The sequence below is a fragment of the Haematobia irritans genome, chromosome 1, assembly GCF_050003625.1.
Source record: "Haematobia irritans isolate KBUSLIRL chromosome 1, ASM5000362v1, whole genome shotgun sequence".
Classification (NCBI taxonomy): domain Eukaryota; kingdom Metazoa; phylum Arthropoda; class Insecta; order Diptera; family Muscidae; genus Haematobia; species Haematobia irritans.
The window spans coordinates 277,851,259-277,868,563 of NC_134397.1; the positions used below are offsets into that span (position 1 = coordinate 277,851,259).

The window sequence follows — 17,305 nt, forward strand, 5'->3', positions numbered from 1 at the left end:
AATTTCAAGGGCCGATGTTGATTTTGAATAAAACACAAACTATTTAGGAAATTATTGTAATTTTATTTTACTATGATATATTGATATTACTCAATTATGTATGAAACAAAATATCGGCCAAATGGTCGCCGCGACCTCGGTGGCACAGCTTCATCCGATGGTCCAAATTTTCGATGACGCTGAGGCATATGCCGTTAATGTGCCGAATTATCTCATCATTTAGCTCTTGAATTGTTGCTGGCTTATCGACGTACACCTTTTCTTTCAAATAATCCCAAAGAAAAAAGTCCAACGATGTCAAATCACATGATGTTGGCGGCCAATTGACATTGCCATTACGTGAGATAACACGTCCATTGAATTTGTTGCGCAAAAGAGCCATTGTTTCGTTAGCTGTGTGGCAAGTGGCACCGTCCTGCTGAAACCACATATCGTCCACATCCATATCTTCCAATTCGGGCCATAAAAAGTTCGTTATCATCTCACGATAGCGAACACCATTCACAGTAACTGCCTGACCGGCCTCATTTTGGAAAATACGATGATGCCGCCAGCCCATAAACCGCACCAAACAGTCACTCTTTGTGGGTGCATTGGTTTTTCGACAATCACTCTTGGATTCTCATTCGCCCAAATGCGGCAATTCTGTTTATTGACGAATCCACTGAGGTGAAAATGTGCCTCATCACTGAAGATGATTTTCTTCGAAAATTAATCATCCACTGTTGCCATTTCTTGGAACCAATTAACACGTTGTTGGATTGTGTATCTCTCCATGGTTCAAATTGAGTAAGTCTGAAATAGAGAAATGTTACATTAAATTCGGAAAAAAACTTGGCGTTTAGGTGTGGTTCACATTCAACATCGGCCCTTACAATTTAACCACCATTTATATGTACAAATTACATAGACGCTACATACCATAGACAATTGAACTTTATTTTAGTTAATGAAGATTAGTTGATTTTTGTTAAATTTTGCCCAATGTGAGTAAATGCTCCTTATTTGAATAATGACGTGAACTAAAATAAGACAAATAAATTTTATAAAAATATAGTGCTCAATTTTACTAAATAATAAAATAGTTCATATTTTTCTAAAATGGGAGCATTTGGGTTAAATTGAGTTAATAAGTCTCTCAAATAGTAAATTTTACTAAAATTGTACCAGTCTTGAAATTTGTACATTGCTAATGACATTTTAACAATTTTTTAAATCCAAGTTTTTCCTACAATATATATACAATTTTCTTAAATAATAGAAAAAAAAATATTTTTAATAAATTTTCCTCAATTTGACAAAAAGAATTAACTTATATGTAACATGTTGCAATTAAATATTAGTTCAAATTTTCTAAAATAAACATACACCTTCGTTAATTTTGGGTTCACTTTTTTTTGGGGGTGTAGACTTATCAGTCCATTGTGATGCCATAAGTGGATAACTTCTTTCTTATCAATGAATGATGGCCTGATTCTATGTTTAGCTCAATGGCAAGAAACCTTCTTTTTGAAGCCGAGTCCGAGCGGCATTTCAATTTGCAATGAAACCACTTAGAGCATCTATATAACGACATCATGTCATAACACTAAATCTTTGTTTCGATTTACTTTGTTGAAATTTTGTTTTTGTAAAAACAACTAACTAAAATTTTAACTTACCAAAATTATGAAATAAAGACACTATTACTGCTACTAGTCTCATGAGAATATTAACGATTTAGTACTAGCTTTTGGACGAGATGAATCTTATAAGTTGCACAACAAGTATATACAGCACTAAGTTTGGCTGGGCCGAATCTTAAATAACCACCAGCATGAACCAAATATTAGGGTTTCCTTTGAAATTTCAGGAGGGCCTGAGGACTTGAGGACACTTCCCGAAGATAAATTTAAAGATTTCACCTATAAGGACTATATCAGATTCTGGATTTATAAGAACCATTATTGTTTGAGTTTTAGAGGAATCATTAACATCTCTTGTAAGTGTGCAAGAAAATTATAAAATAACGTCGTGATTTGAAATCTTAAATCTGTAGAAGTAAAATCTGGAAATTTTACATTGAGTTTCAAGCAATTTTCATGATCAGTGCGCCTTCTACACTATATGGAGGTATTACCAAATGGAGGTATTACCAAATGGACCGATAAAAACTTAATCCGATACACGTTTTTTTGAGCCTAAAATACCAGAATATTTACAATTTCTGGCAAATCAGATAAAAACTACGGTTTCTAGAAACCCTAGGAGTTAAATCGGGAGATCGTTCTTATGGGGGCTATACTAAAATATGGACCGATACTCACCGTTTTCGGCACACCTCTTTATGACCCGAAAATACCTCTAGATTTCCAATTTCAGGCAAATAGGATAGAAACTTCGGATTCTAGAAGCCCAAGAAGTAAAATCCGGAAATCGGTCTATATGGGGGCTATGCCAAAATATGGACCGATACTCACCATTTTCGGCACACCTCTTTATGGTCCTAAAATACCTCTAGATTTCCAATTTCAGACAAATTGGATAAAAACTACGATTTCTATAAGCCCAAGACCCAAAATCGGGAGGTCGTTTTATATGGGGACCATACCAAAACATGAACCGATACTCACAATTTTTGCACACGTATTTGTGGTCCTACAATACCTCTAGATTTCCAATTTCAGGTAAATTGAATAAAAACTGCGGTCGGTCTATATGGGGCCTATACCAAAACATGGACCGATACTCACCATTTTTAGCACTCCTCTTTATGGTCATAAAATACCTGTAGATTTCAAATTTCAGGCAAATTGGATAAAAACTACGATTTCTATAAGCCCAAGACCGCAAATCGGGAGGTCGGTTTATATGGGGACTATATCAAAACCTGGTTTGTGCAAAATTTCAGCACGATTCCTCCATTATTGAAGACTGTAACGTGATTACAACAGACAGACAGACATCGTTATATCGTCTTAGAATTTCTCCCTGATCAAGAATATATATACTTTATATAGTCGGAAATCGATATTTCGATATGTTACAAACGGAATGACAAACTTATTATACCCCCGTCACCATTCTATGGTGGTGGGTATCAAAAAAAGAGCTCGTATTTCAAAACGTTCTGAATGCGTTTAATCTCAAAGTGTCAAGTTTTTTAAAAGATCTGTTAGTTGGCAGATTGTCCAATCCCGCCAAATAAATGACATCCCTTGTACAATCATGGTTCTTCTCAGCACGCAATAATTTCCAATTGAAAATGTATATCTCTCAATTCACTAAATAAATAATTTAGCAACAAGTGTGCGATTTGTAATGTGTAGCCCCTACATTGGAACCATAAAATTGTTATCGAGACCACAGTACAGCACAATAAATATGCATTAGTAGCTAGGAGAATATCTTTTGCTCTTTACAAATGCATTTACACGCATACAATGGCTGGTGTGGTTGTGTATTGAATTGGATGTGACTGTGACTGTGAGTGTTTGAGTTTAAGTTTACGTGTTCAATTGAGTGTATTTGACACATTAATTATGTTGCGTTAATATAATAAATTGTTGATTAATTCAAGAGGTTACTTACCAAACATTCCACAATAGCCCTGAATAGGTTGGAATACATTCAAACCTTGGCCTTGTTACCACTTCAGTCTGCACTTAATGTCACCACTCACACTCACACGAATGTCAACAAAACAAATTCGAGAACGGAAACGGAAATTCGAAACACTTGAGTTAAAGTGCCACTGGCCGGATATAAATTTCGAGACGATAAAGTGTCACAAACGGTAAAAGTATTTCGGTATGCATTATGTGAGTATGTGAATGGGCGGTGATCCACACGGCCATAAGCCAACATTCATATATATGTGTGTGTGGGTATTTATGTACCAAACTACATACTGTAATAATATCATACTACCTTAACATAAATGTTTATCCGTTGAGTATGAAATTTTTGTGTGTTTAAGTATTTATGATCACACACAAATGCACTCGTAAATGTCTGCATTAAGAATAATTTTTATGGGAAATCTCTTCTACATTGAAGATTTGTTTTTCTCGTGTGGCGGATTGGCTTGTTTTGGGTAATGGCATGGGTAGTATAACACCGAAGGTGCATGGTTTTATTGCTCGAATGTTTACCTATGACCTACAAATCCCAAATTGCGACAAATTTATTGCCGTGAGAGACGATAAATGATACAAAATGTTATAATAAATAAATAATTAAATTCAGGCCCAATATTCCACTATCCTTTTATACTTATCATAAATTTCATCTCAGGCAAATGGTTTTAAGTTAGCAGCCTGCTATAAAGTTTAATAATTCAAAATATTTAAATACGAAAGTAAATTCAATTGGATCGAACTATGAACTTTTTTTCACCAAATTATCTGAGAAAATGCTTGCCCGGTTCCATAGATTTTGTTTTTCTTTTGGTTTTGATTCCGAGCCAAAGAAGCGAATAACTCCACTAAAGATGAATTCAAAATGCTAATCTCTTTTAAATTTGATTTTACATACTTGATGGTGTTAGAGCACAGTATTTAAGAAAGGCCACCACAAAGCCCTGATTTCAATCTTATTGAGATTTATGGTCTCTGATTAAAAGGCGCTTGAGATTACACCAAAGAGCACCAAAAAATCGCAATAAGACCTAGAGCCAACTTCAGCACAATTAGTCGGATATTCCAAAAGAAAGTAGAAGTATATACGGCCGTAAGTTCGGCCAGGCCGAATCTTATGTACCCTCCACCATGTATTGCGTAGAAACTTCTGCGAAAGACTGTCATCCACAATCGAATTACTTGCGTTGTGGTAATACTTACCGATGGCAAGGTATCTTAACACTTCTTAACATCGTTTTCTAAATTGTGAGTTAGTCCATACGTGGTATATATTAGACAAACAAGTTATGTATAGGTAAGTCTACAAATAATTACGAATCGATACGCACTTTTGCGCGGTACGTGGAGAGCCAGAATTGAAATATGGGGGTCGCTTGTATGAGGGCTACAATTATGAACTTGGTATGGACCAATTTATGTGTGATTGCACGGATGAAAAAGACTGTTTTTCATATGTTTGGCTTAAACATTATATGTTTGGAACACAAATTTTTAAACACAATATTTTTGAGTGCAAGCATATAATGTTCATAAACTAGCATAACATGTTTGGGACATATATGTTAATATGTTAGAACATATTATGTTTGGGACATAAAATGTTTGTAAATATAATATTGGATGCAAACATATATTAATTTAGAAATAGCCTATAAACATATATGTGTTTAGTAGCTTGGAGCGCTATTTAACAGGGAGCGATATTGAATTAAGTTGGTGGATGTTGCTTGTTATTACAAAATTAACATTTTATTTTTCCTTGGGCAATTGATCAGCTACTTCTTTGATCCTTACAAACTGTGTGGTCCGCTGTTCGAATCCCCGTCCGGCAAAAGGTAAAATTAAAATAAAAAAAATCATAAAATTTAATAATTTCTTCTACAATGTTTGTATTACAGAAAAAGGTGCTAAGAACTAAAAAATCTCGTGGAAGTGAGAAAGATGTCGGGGAATATACAATTGGGCAGAAACAAAATTTTGAGCATTCAGGTCGAAAACCTATGTTGTTAGCACCTATATTACCTGTTTATTTTCATAATTCATTATGATTGTAAATATATAAATAAATAAATAAAATTTTGAGCACAATATTGTTTGGGAGAATTTTTTTTAAGCATATAATATTTTTGGGTGCAAAATGCTTCCAAACATATTATATGGTCACATAATAACATATTGTTTTTTGGAAGACAACATTATTGAATTTGGATGCAAAAATACAAAATGTTTGGAACTTAGACTACCCAAACATATATTGTTTAGACCAATATGCTTTCAAACATATTATATATTGGTAGAGATCAAACATATAAATGTTTGGGCAATACCCAAAAATGTATATGCTTGAAGCAAAATATGTTTGGGAGTATATGTTACAGAAGCGATTTTTTGTGAGGGTGTGGGATCGATTTATCTGAGGGCTATATATAACTGACTCGGATGAAATTTGCTCCTCCAAGAGGCTCCAAAACCAAATCTCGGGATCGATTCATATGGGGGCTATATATAATTATGGACTGATATGGACCACTTTTGGCATGGTTGTTAAATATCATATACTACCACAACGTACCAACTTTCAACCAGATCGGATGAATTTTGCTTCTCCAAAAGGCACCAGAGGTCAAATTTGGGGATCGGTTTATATGGGGCTATATATAATTATGGATTGACATGAACGAATTCCTGCATGATTGTTGGATACCATATATTAACACCACGTACCAAATTTCAACTGAATTAGATGAATTTTGCTCTTCCAAGGGGCTCCGGAGATCAAATCTAAGGATCGGATTTTATGGGGGCTATATATAATTATGGACCGATTTCGACCAATTTTTGCGTGGGTGTTTGAGGCCATATATTAACACCACGTACCAAATTTCAACTGAATCAGATGAATTTTGGTCTTCCAAGAGGTTCTGGAGGTCAAATCTTGGGATCGGTTTATATGGAGGCTATATATAATTATGGACCGATGTGGACCAATTTTTGCATATTTATTAGAGACCATATACTGACACCATGTACCAAATTTCAGGCTGATCGGATGACATTTACTTCTCTTAAAGGCTCCGCAAGCCAAATCGGGGGATCGGTTTATATGGGGGCTATATATAATTATGGACCGATGTGGACCAATTTTTGCAGGGTTGTTAGAGATCATATACTAACACCATGTACCAAATTTCAGCCGGATCGGATGAAATTTGCTTCTCTTAGAGGGTCTGCAAGCCAAATTTGGGGGTCCGTTTATATGGGGGCTATACGTAAAAGTGGACCGTTATGGCCCATTTGCAATACCATCCGACCTATATCAATAACAACAACTTGTGCCAAGTTTCAAGTCGATAGCTTGTTTCGTTTGGAAGTTAGCGTGATTTCACCAGACGGACGGACGGACATGCTCAGATCGACTCAGAATTTCACCACGACCCAGAATATATATACTTTATGGGGTTTATGGGGAGCCACCGTGGTGCAGTGGTTAGCATGCCCGCCTTGCATACACAAGGTCGTGGGTTCGATTCCTGCTTCGACCAAACACCAACAAGTTTTTCACCGGTGGATTATCCCCCCTCAGTAATGCTGGTGACATTTCAAACCTTCTCTAAGTGGTTTCACTGCAAGGTGGAACGCCGTTCGGACTCGGACTATAAAAAGGAGGTCCCTTGTCATTGAGCTTAACATGGAATCGGGCAGCACTCAGGGATAAGAGAGAAGTTCACCAATGTGGTATCACAATGGACTGAATAGTCTAAGTGAGCCTGATACATCGGGCTGCCACCTAACCTAACCTAACCTGGGGTCTTAGAGCAATATTTCGATGTGTTACAAACGAAATGATAAAGTTAATATACCCCCATCCTATGGTGGAGGGTATAAAAACTTAGTAGAAGTATGTCAAGAAGTGTTAAAATCATAATTAGAAACAAAAGACTATGGGCTAAATACTAAGACATTTGACATAAAATGCAAAACTGCATTCAGACTTACTTTTTTAATAAATGCATTAGTATATGTATATAACTTATCTCAATGTATAGTTTTGTTTATCAGGAAATAAAGTATAAATGAAATAAATTTTGTAGCAATTGGACTCAATAGATGGTTTTTATATTAAGCAAATACGGCATACTTCTATGTGGTCAACAAGCAATCGGTTTTGCTCCCCACTGTATGTGTTTTCTTTTCTTGTTAAAAATTCGCACTTTTTTGCATTTTGCCCTGAAAATTACCTTTTTAGGTTCTTTTCTAAAAACACAGACAAAAGTGCGAAAAGGCTTCGAATTCTGTTGTGAAAAAAGAGAGTGGTGCGATTGCCCTCAGAAGCAGATATGCTGTTTGCTCCTTTTAATTCTTTTCTGCCCGCTGAAATGATAGCATGGTTTAGGTTACTAGCAACATTTTAAAAATGCGCAATGAAGGCAAAGCACTTTGTTCAGAATACAAAACACAAATAGACTCGACTCAATAAGACTCAATTATAAATTATGTCATGTTCCAAGTAAAAAGAGCCTTTAAAATAAAGTCATGAATGACACCTCCTATTTGTAAATACGTTTTAGCTTTATAGTCAAGATGGGTCATCAAATTTTTGGAACGATTTCAACAGTATTGAAGATGAGGGCCATCCATATGTGTCCTCGTATTGACGTTTGAATTTTACCTATGTGCATATGGTCCCCATTTACTTACCGATCTCATCTCAATTTGCCTCTTCGCATTACTAATCGAAACCTGCAAAAGCGTATCCAGCAAAATATTATGTACATCGGATGAAATATAAATATAGTTCCCTTGCGAACAGAGCTGTCCAAAAAAATTTACAGCTATATAAAAATATTAAAACAAACGCAAAAGTTTAAGACCCATGATACCATAGCATTAGCCACTTTATACTTGCAATTTACTTTCAGGTGATCATATTCCTTCTCAGCCCGAACGAAAAAGACTGTTTTTCATATGTTTGGGTGTAAAAATTAAATGTTTGCAACTCAAATTTTTTAACACAATATTTTTAAGTGCAAGCATATAATGTTAATAACTAGCATAACATGTTTGGGACATATATATTAATATATTAGAACATGTTATGTTTAGGACATAAAATGTTTGTAACTATAATATGCTTAGGTGCAAATATATATTAATTTGGAAAAAGCCTATAAACATATATGTGTTTAGAAAGTGAGACCTAGAGAGTATGCTACAAGTAAAATAATGGAAGTAATCAGTTGGCGCCTTAAAAATATATCCACATAAAGAAAATTTCATTAAAATTTTTTACTACCCTAAGGTGAAACATAATATGTTTGAACAATGCAAACAATATTTGGTTTGCACCAATTCTGAAAATATATATGCTTGAAGCAAAATGTGTTTGGGGTATATGTTACAGAGGCGATTTTGTTTGAGGGTGTGGGTGCACGTGTAACAATGGACTTATTGAGAGGAGAGCACGTCTGTATAAAGCTCATGTTTATACAGACGTGCCTCATTAACGCATTGGAAGAACGGTTGCCACTCAAGCCAAAAATAATCAAACAAAAAAATCTTATTTTGCAAACTTGTATTTCTACACTGAAAAAAATGTTGGCCTAATATGGAAGATTATGCAACTTAAATTTTAGGACTCGAAATTTACGCAATGCTAAGGACAAAATTCTTTAAAAAATTTCTTGCTTCAAAAAATTTTTCATTAAATTTAGGACACAAATTTTTAAATTTTGCGTCCCTCTGTTGAAGTTGTGGATCTTTGAAGTATGGCAAATGTTCCTTAAAATAAAGAAAAACTACTGTTTTGGCCGGATTTGGCATCTTGCCATTACGGTAAAAAGGCCATGTAGTGGTACGCCGCCAACAACGTATCGGTGGTTCCCAAGGACAAGTACCCTCCCAACACGCCAGAGCTCCGCCCAATTGAGAAATACTGGGCTATTGTCAAGCGGAACCTAAAGAAGACCAAAAAAACTGCTAAGGACGAGCAGCAGTTCAAGGCAAACTGGATATTTTTCCTGAAACGATTTCACCGATTTACACGCGTTTTCCCTTGATTAAATTTTGACCGTATCACCCTTTAGAAATAAAATTTTGGAAAAAGTTTCTACAATAATTTTTGGAGAAACTTTTCTGTAGAAATAAAATTTTGATAATATATTCTATAGAAATAAAATTTTGAAAAAATTTTTTATAGAAATAATATTTTGAAAAAAAAAATCTATAGTAATACAATTTTGACAAAATTTTCTATAGAAATAAAATGTTTACAAAATTTTCTACAGGAATAAAGTTTTAACAAAAATTTCTATAGAAATATTTGTTTGGTAGATTTGTGGTAATTTATGGTAATCTTCAAATTTTGTTAGATTTTTTTTTTGCACGAGTGGTAACTGTTGCTACCACACATTGTTAAAGATCAAGCCTTGCCGGCTTCTAATTTCCTCCTCTAGAGCCACCAAAATGTAAAAAATATTACAAATTGTGTTGAGTGAAAATGTCCCTACATTGTGGCCCTACGTCCCTACAAGACGCTATATATTAGAAAAACCTTACATATAGGGAATTTCCCCTACTTCTAGCAACACTGGCTGTAGTTGATATTGCACCTACGGGGTTAGTATGCCACTAATATTGAGCCCATTATTAAAAAAGAGAAAATCGCTCAATTAGTGTTGGTAATAAATCCAAATTTGTAAAAATCGAGCAATATTCTCATGTTAGAGCTACAAGTACGCATAAATACGATCGGCTAGTACATCAAAATTTGAAATTTGAGTAACATTGGTTAATAAATAAAAGTATTATGGCCAAATTTGGGAAAATCGAGCGATGCATATTTATGGAAGCTATATGTAAATCTGAATTTGCATAATATTTTGCGGGTTTGATTAATACCACAAAAGGTTACCTTGTGCACAATTTGAGTAAGATCAGTTAAGAAATAATGCCTCTATGGTCAAACATAAGTCTTTAGGGGCAAATTTTTCAAAATCGGGCGATACATATATCTGAACCGATACATATATCTGAACATATATCTGAACATCTGAACCGATTTCGATGAAATTTTGCACATAGTATTAGTACTATAGAAGACTGAATCTAGCCATAAGGTCAAATTTGGGAAAATCGGGCTATACATATATGGGAGCTATATCTAAATCTGAACCGATTTCGATGAAATTTTGCACATACAGCTAATGCCATAAGCGTAGGAAGGCCTCTGGGGAGGGGGCTTAGACCCCCCCAGAAAAATTTTAGCCCCCCAGGATTTGAAAACCTATTTACGATTTTACATTTTTATAAAAATTAAACAAGTATATACTCGTACAACGCACAAAGCTCCACTATAGACTTTCATGCACAATCGAATTACTTGGGTTGTGGTAGAAGTCTGATATTTATGAAATAAAGCTGTGGTTGAACTTATGATTTAGTTGAATAAAAAATAGTAATTGATATTAAAACTATTCTTTCATAAATTAATATCTTAATAATGCTGCAAAAAAGCGTCGCCAAAAAAGAAGTGAAAATGTTCTTTTTGGGTCTGGAAGTGGTACAAAATTGGCGGAGAAGCGATGAATGTAATATGAACTTGTCATTTGTCATTGACGGAGTAAACTTACATTTTAGGACGTGTCCTTTGGACTCACCCCAAAGGACACGTCCTGGGACAATTTAGCAGGAGCAACCCATAAACAGGTCCTCAGGAACCAGTCTCGGACAAACTCTTAGAAATCTCTTTCAATTTGGGCTCCTATTTAAACCCGAAATGAAAAAAAATGTTTTTGAAATATGTCGAACAAAAGGTTATTCTGATAATTTTATTTCACTAAATGTGAAAATTGCAACTAACTGGAGCACAGGTACCAGTTCTGTGATAGGTCCGTCAGTGGCAATTTGCACCAATTTCCCGTAGGGTACTTTTAGTTGCTTTATTATAAATTGATTCTCGAGTTATTTTGATGTCTATTTTTTATTCAATTTTATGAAATAAAACATTAGTTGAACCTATAAGTTCAGTCTATAAAGTTTTAGCTAGGGGGGCTATAGCCTCCCCTAGGAAAATTGTCTAGCTACGCTAATGGCTAGTGCTATAGAAAATTACATTTGGCCAGCTTTGAGTACTATCGGTTGATAAATAAGGATTTTATAGCCAAATTTTGAAAAATCGGGCGGTACATATATATATGGGAGCTATAGCTAAATCTGAACCGATTTCGATGAAATTTTGCACATACAGTTAGTGCTATAGAAGATTACATTTAGCCAACTTTGAGTAAGATCGGTTGATAAATAAGGGCTTTGTGGCCAAATTTGGGAAAATCGGGCGATACATATATATGGGAGCTATATGTAAATTTGATCCGATTTCTTCTAAATTCAATAGCGATCGTCCTTGTGCTCAAAAAACTCCCTGTACCAAATTTGATAAAAATCGGTTAATAATTGCGACCGGAATCCTGTGAGCAAGAAATACATGGACATACGGACGGATACCAAGCGCTAGATCGACTCAGGAGGTGATTCTGAGTCGATCGGTATATATTTCAATATTTCTGATATGCACATTTTTTGGCAGATCAAACTTATATATTAACAAACTTAAATATTATATATTTAGGGTATAAAAACTATGTATTCAATATCACTTTTCGGACATGGATGATTGAATGCTGATTGATTTTTTATGAAATCTCACACAGAGTGTCAACTAATAGGCAAAATATTCACATTTTTGAAGTCCACGGAAATAAGAACAAATCATTTAAATCATTTTCAATTTTTATTTGAACTTTATAATGAAAATTGGTTCTTTATTGTTTGCTTTTTTTTTTTTTTGAATTCGTTTGCGAGTTATTTAATTTTTATTTTTTATTAATAATTTTTCTTTGTCATTTATTTAATATAATATACATCTTTTGATAAGAATTTCATTTTGAAAAAATTCGTCAACTAAATAACAACTTCAATATCATTTATTTAAAAATATTGCTAAATACAATTGTTGTTGGCTTTTCCGGCCGTCACAATATCAAATACGATAATCTTATCACTCTTTTTAAACAAGAGAGATCACTAAAAAAATGCCGATATGACTATGGGGCATTGGGGCATTGGGGGTGTGTGAAAACTCTCATAACGGTCATCCGTTTAGGATTCGGGATAACGACAATACGAATTACTCTCCACCAACTCATTTGGTATCCACTCCTCGTATAGAGGTAACCGATTCTTCAGGGTCTCCACTTCACGTAGGATGCGTACCACATTTCCACCAATCAATTTTTTTATGGCGGCATTACCCCAAACACGATCGCGTGCTAATTCAGCCAAAAGAAAGGCGTATCCTTTGGGAGCTCCACTCAAACCGATGTGATCAACACCTGCTACTTTGCGTACGAAATTAATTGCATTTATGGCTTCTCTCACACCCAACAAACGTTCACCACAACGCTCGAGATTTAGCATAATAACACCACCATTGTCAGGAAGAAGGCTGTAAAGTAGATAAAAGAGTTAGTGGATAACCTTTGGTTAAGGAAATTATATGAACTGAACCTTAACACTCGATCTGGTATTGAGGCAACATTTGTGCCATTACAGAAGGTTGCAGGTGCTGAGTTTGTCAGGAGCACAGGTGCTTTTGATGTTTTAAGGGCTGCCACCATACCCGCTTCCGATAAATGGGATATTTCCACTAACATCCCAATGCGGTTCATTTCGAAGAGCATAGTCTGAAAATAATATATTCCATGAAAAAAATATTAAGTATAAAAATATTAATGATTTCTTAATAAAACTTTTAATTGGTTATTTTTATAAAACATACACCAAAAAAGTGAACCCTCCAGGGCACTAAAGCAAATTTAATTATATTTTAGTTCATGGTCAACGAAGAAAGTTTTGTTGACCTTAATCATTTTTATAGTACGTTAGTTAACTTAAAAGGGGGCAATTTTCCATCCTGGTGGTTTCACTGTGTTTTGAGTGTAGTCTTTAAAATGTTACTCAAAGGATTATAAAGACAATGTCTGAATAAATAACTAATATATGAATCAAAAATAGTTTGTAAATTCGACCCTTTAATATTGTTAGATTTTCTAACTGTGAAACAGATTTGAAAGAAAACAATACCGAAAGTCCTATTCCGCCGAACCTTGAAATAGTTTTTTTTATGGGAATCAGAAAAATATCATAAAATTATAATACCAATGTAAATTATTGATTTAATTAAAAATGTAATTAACTGATTAAATCAATTAATTTATTTATTCAATATTCTTTCAAATTAAAATAGAATTTTAACTGAAAATATATTCTGAATATGTGCATACAGAAAAAGAAAAAAGTTCGAGTTTTCGAATTGTGAAAACTTAAAAAAGTGGACTTTCCGCCTTTTTTTAACATTTTTGATTTGTGGTTAAAACGTATTCCCATTTTAATCCAAAGACTAAGATTTGAGTGGATTTTGTAAAATACCAAAAAATCGATTTTCGACTTCTGTGTAAATTATTCACTGAAAAATGCCTCGGGATAGCACCGACTTTTCTATTTCTATACGATTTCCGCTTCGCTCTGGATGTTACATTTTTTAAGAAAGTGCCATCACCCATATCAAAAATGGCTTTCACCAAGATATTTCCCACACATTGCTTACCTTTCCAAAATCATTTATGGAATTCGTAGCATTCGTTTCTATCAAATAGTCCATATTTTTTGTAGAAGCTGCCCACGCGGTGTTGCACTCCAAACTAGTGATGGACACAAAACGAGCACCCAACAAATACATTGACCTCAACACGGCTAAGCTGGTGCCGAGGGTGTGACCACCGCCAAGTCCCATGAGCACAGCCACCTCACCTCTGATATGTGTCTGTTCCATTTCGTCGGCGGACTCGACAATATGCATTGAATCGGTTACTGCGGTAATACGTTTGGCTTTGTCAATTCCTTCCAAGGCTAATTGGACTGCATCCAGATATTGAGCGCCACAAGGTACTGCAATGGGCCAGAGAACTGCTCCTACATACTTTTGTCGCATTTCTTGCATGCTAGTACTGTAGTTCATTTCTTTGCTTGGGCTCCAAGATCCCTCTATAAGTGGCGCCTCGCTAAGCAAGCGGCGTATGAAACCAAGGCGAGCCTCTGTAACACAACAAAATTCATTCAGTACTATGCGAACAATCGACACTAAAACCTCAATCATTACCCAGAAGAGATGACTGCCTTAGCTGTAAGGCCAATGGTATTCCTCCAGCCATGGCTATACAAATCATCATAATCGCCAAGACTATCAATACCCGCCTACTTCGTGATGACTTCGTCTCTGAGTCTATGGGCGAATCCAGGCCTCCCGAGGAACCACCACATGGATCCTTGCTGCTGCTGGTGTATGGCGATATAACAACGCCATTCTGCATTTTCTCACTACCAATTTTGGTTATCTCGGGGGGTAGTTCAACAATTTCTGCTATCTCGGTGAAAACAAAGCACTGTTGCTTGCAATGGGGTTGATGTTGATGGTGAGGATGCATGGCATGCACCTCAATAAAAGGATGATTTGGCACTGTATTCATTGTGATTCCTAATGTGGTGGTTGTCGATTCGATGATTTCCGATTTTGGTCTTTCTCCACGATTAATAGAAATGCATTTATTATTTGTTGTGTGGTTTTTCTTGGGCTAAAACCAACAAGTGAACGGAAAAGAAAACTCCACGGAGGTAATTATTGCCCTTTTTTCTCTCTTATTTCTTGTGCTACTTCTTCGCGTCCACTATCGTTCAGGTGTAGGTCGTAGGCAAAAGCAAAGCTTTTATTGATTGTACTATAGGAATTTCTTTGTCAGTTTTTAGTACACAACAAATACCAACACATTTGACAGTCCCTGCAGGACTTGGTTCTGATGACAGGATTCGGCGCAGTGCAAAAGGGATGTTCCCTGAGGTAGAGAATTTTGACGTTATGTACAACTAAATGTCGCTCAATGTTTGATTTAAAATTTAATGACTTATTTATGAAATACAAGCTCCTGAAGCTAAGTCACATTTAGGTTGGAGAATATTTTGCCTAAAGATATGCTACAATATTGTTCTAATGTAGTTTGAGAGGACAGTTAATTTTGTTTTAATTTAGCTTGTTCCTTAAGTTTTAAAAGGTTATACCAATTGCACTAAATTTTTCTATGTAACGGATATATTTTAAAATTAAAGGTGGGTACTATGTTCGGTTTTCGAGTTGAAAATCACTTTATTTTCGCGATTACTTTTCCTGAAATAATCAAAATTATAAATTAAAACCAAAATATTCCTGTAAAGTCTTGCCGAAATCTAGGGGAACAAGAAACGGCGCATCAATTGAGTTAATTTGTCTGCTTCATATTGAACTGTTTTAATAAAGTAACCGCGAAAATTTCAACTCGAAAAGCGAACATAGTACTTACCTTAAGACTAAAAAATTTAATGCAAAACAAATAAGAACACATTAATCGGTTTGGCCGCCATAATTATGGACTACTAAGAATATCTTTGAATGCCCCAAAATAATGCTGCTTACTGGAAAACATAAAAAAAAATCCAGGAAATACAAAATCCAAAAATTCCATTTCAGTTAAAGTCAGTATTAAGTTCACACTATCACGCTAAATTATCTTTTTTCTTTTCTTTAATAATTTATTTTGAGGAAAATAACCATTTTAAAATGTTGCTTAAGACGATTCTTCTTCAAGTTATAATAAAATTTATATATAAAAATAATAACTTTATTCTGCTTTTCCAGATTTATTTTTGATTTTAGCAGCTAAACTCGAACTTAGTAACCACCACTCTGTATGTTCTCATTATATACACTCATAAAAAAAAGGCTGATGTTAATAGCAAACACTGACAACTGTTTTTCAGCAGACAAAAATCTTCTGTTTTAGCAGTTTTTTCTAAACCAGAAAGACACCGTTTACTTAGTCCAGATCAACACCATCCAATTCCGACCATGAGTCAATTTTAATCATCATTCAGGCACCGGAACTGTTGATGCAACCTCATCTAATAACCGAAAGAACATTTTTGAATGTATGCCATTCTCCTTTTTCGATAATAAAAGAAATATAAAACCATTAAATCATTTGCTATTGACTGTCACTTAAAAGTGGGTTACACTCAAAGAATTTTGTTATTCATAAAAAGAAAAATGATTGCTAATCTCTAGATTAAATTAAAATTTTGATACATGGAAATAAATTTCAATTTGACAAATAGTTTCCAATGTAGTTTTTTCCACTGTAGAGACTTTTGCTAAACGTAATTCAAAATTACTCAATTTTATAATAAAAAAAAAAATAATAGAAAAAACTTTATAATATATATATATATATATATATATATATATATATATATATATATATATATATATATATATATATATATATATATATATATATATATATATATATATATATATATATATATATATATATATATATATATATATATATATATATATATATATATATATATATATATATATATATATATATATAATATATATATATATATATATATATATATATATATATATATATATATATATATATATATATCATTAATTCATCAATTTACAGTTCATTAATCAATCACATTATACAATTTAAATTAAATTCATAAAGTTTTGTCAATTATGAAGTTTG

At 34.1% G+C, this 17,305-nt stretch overlaps 1 protein-coding gene across 1 annotated transcript; it reads right to left on the reverse strand.

The window, feature by feature from the left end:
- Positions 1–12,389: 12,389 nt before the first annotated feature.
- Positions 12,390–15,659, reverse strand: LOC142225587 (dipeptidase 3). Its single transcript, XM_075295378.1, has 4 exons — positions 14,836–15,659; positions 14,284–14,771; positions 13,185–13,360; positions 12,390–13,122 (listed from the first exon to the last, which is right to left on the reverse strand). The coding sequence occupies exons 1-4, from the start codon at positions 15,200–15,202 to the stop codon at positions 12,777–12,779; spliced, it is 1,377 nt and encodes a 458-aa protein (XP_075151493.1). The 5' UTR covers positions 15,203–15,659; the 3' UTR covers positions 12,390–12,776.
- Between the last annotated feature and the right edge of the window lie 1,646 nt (positions 15,660–17,305).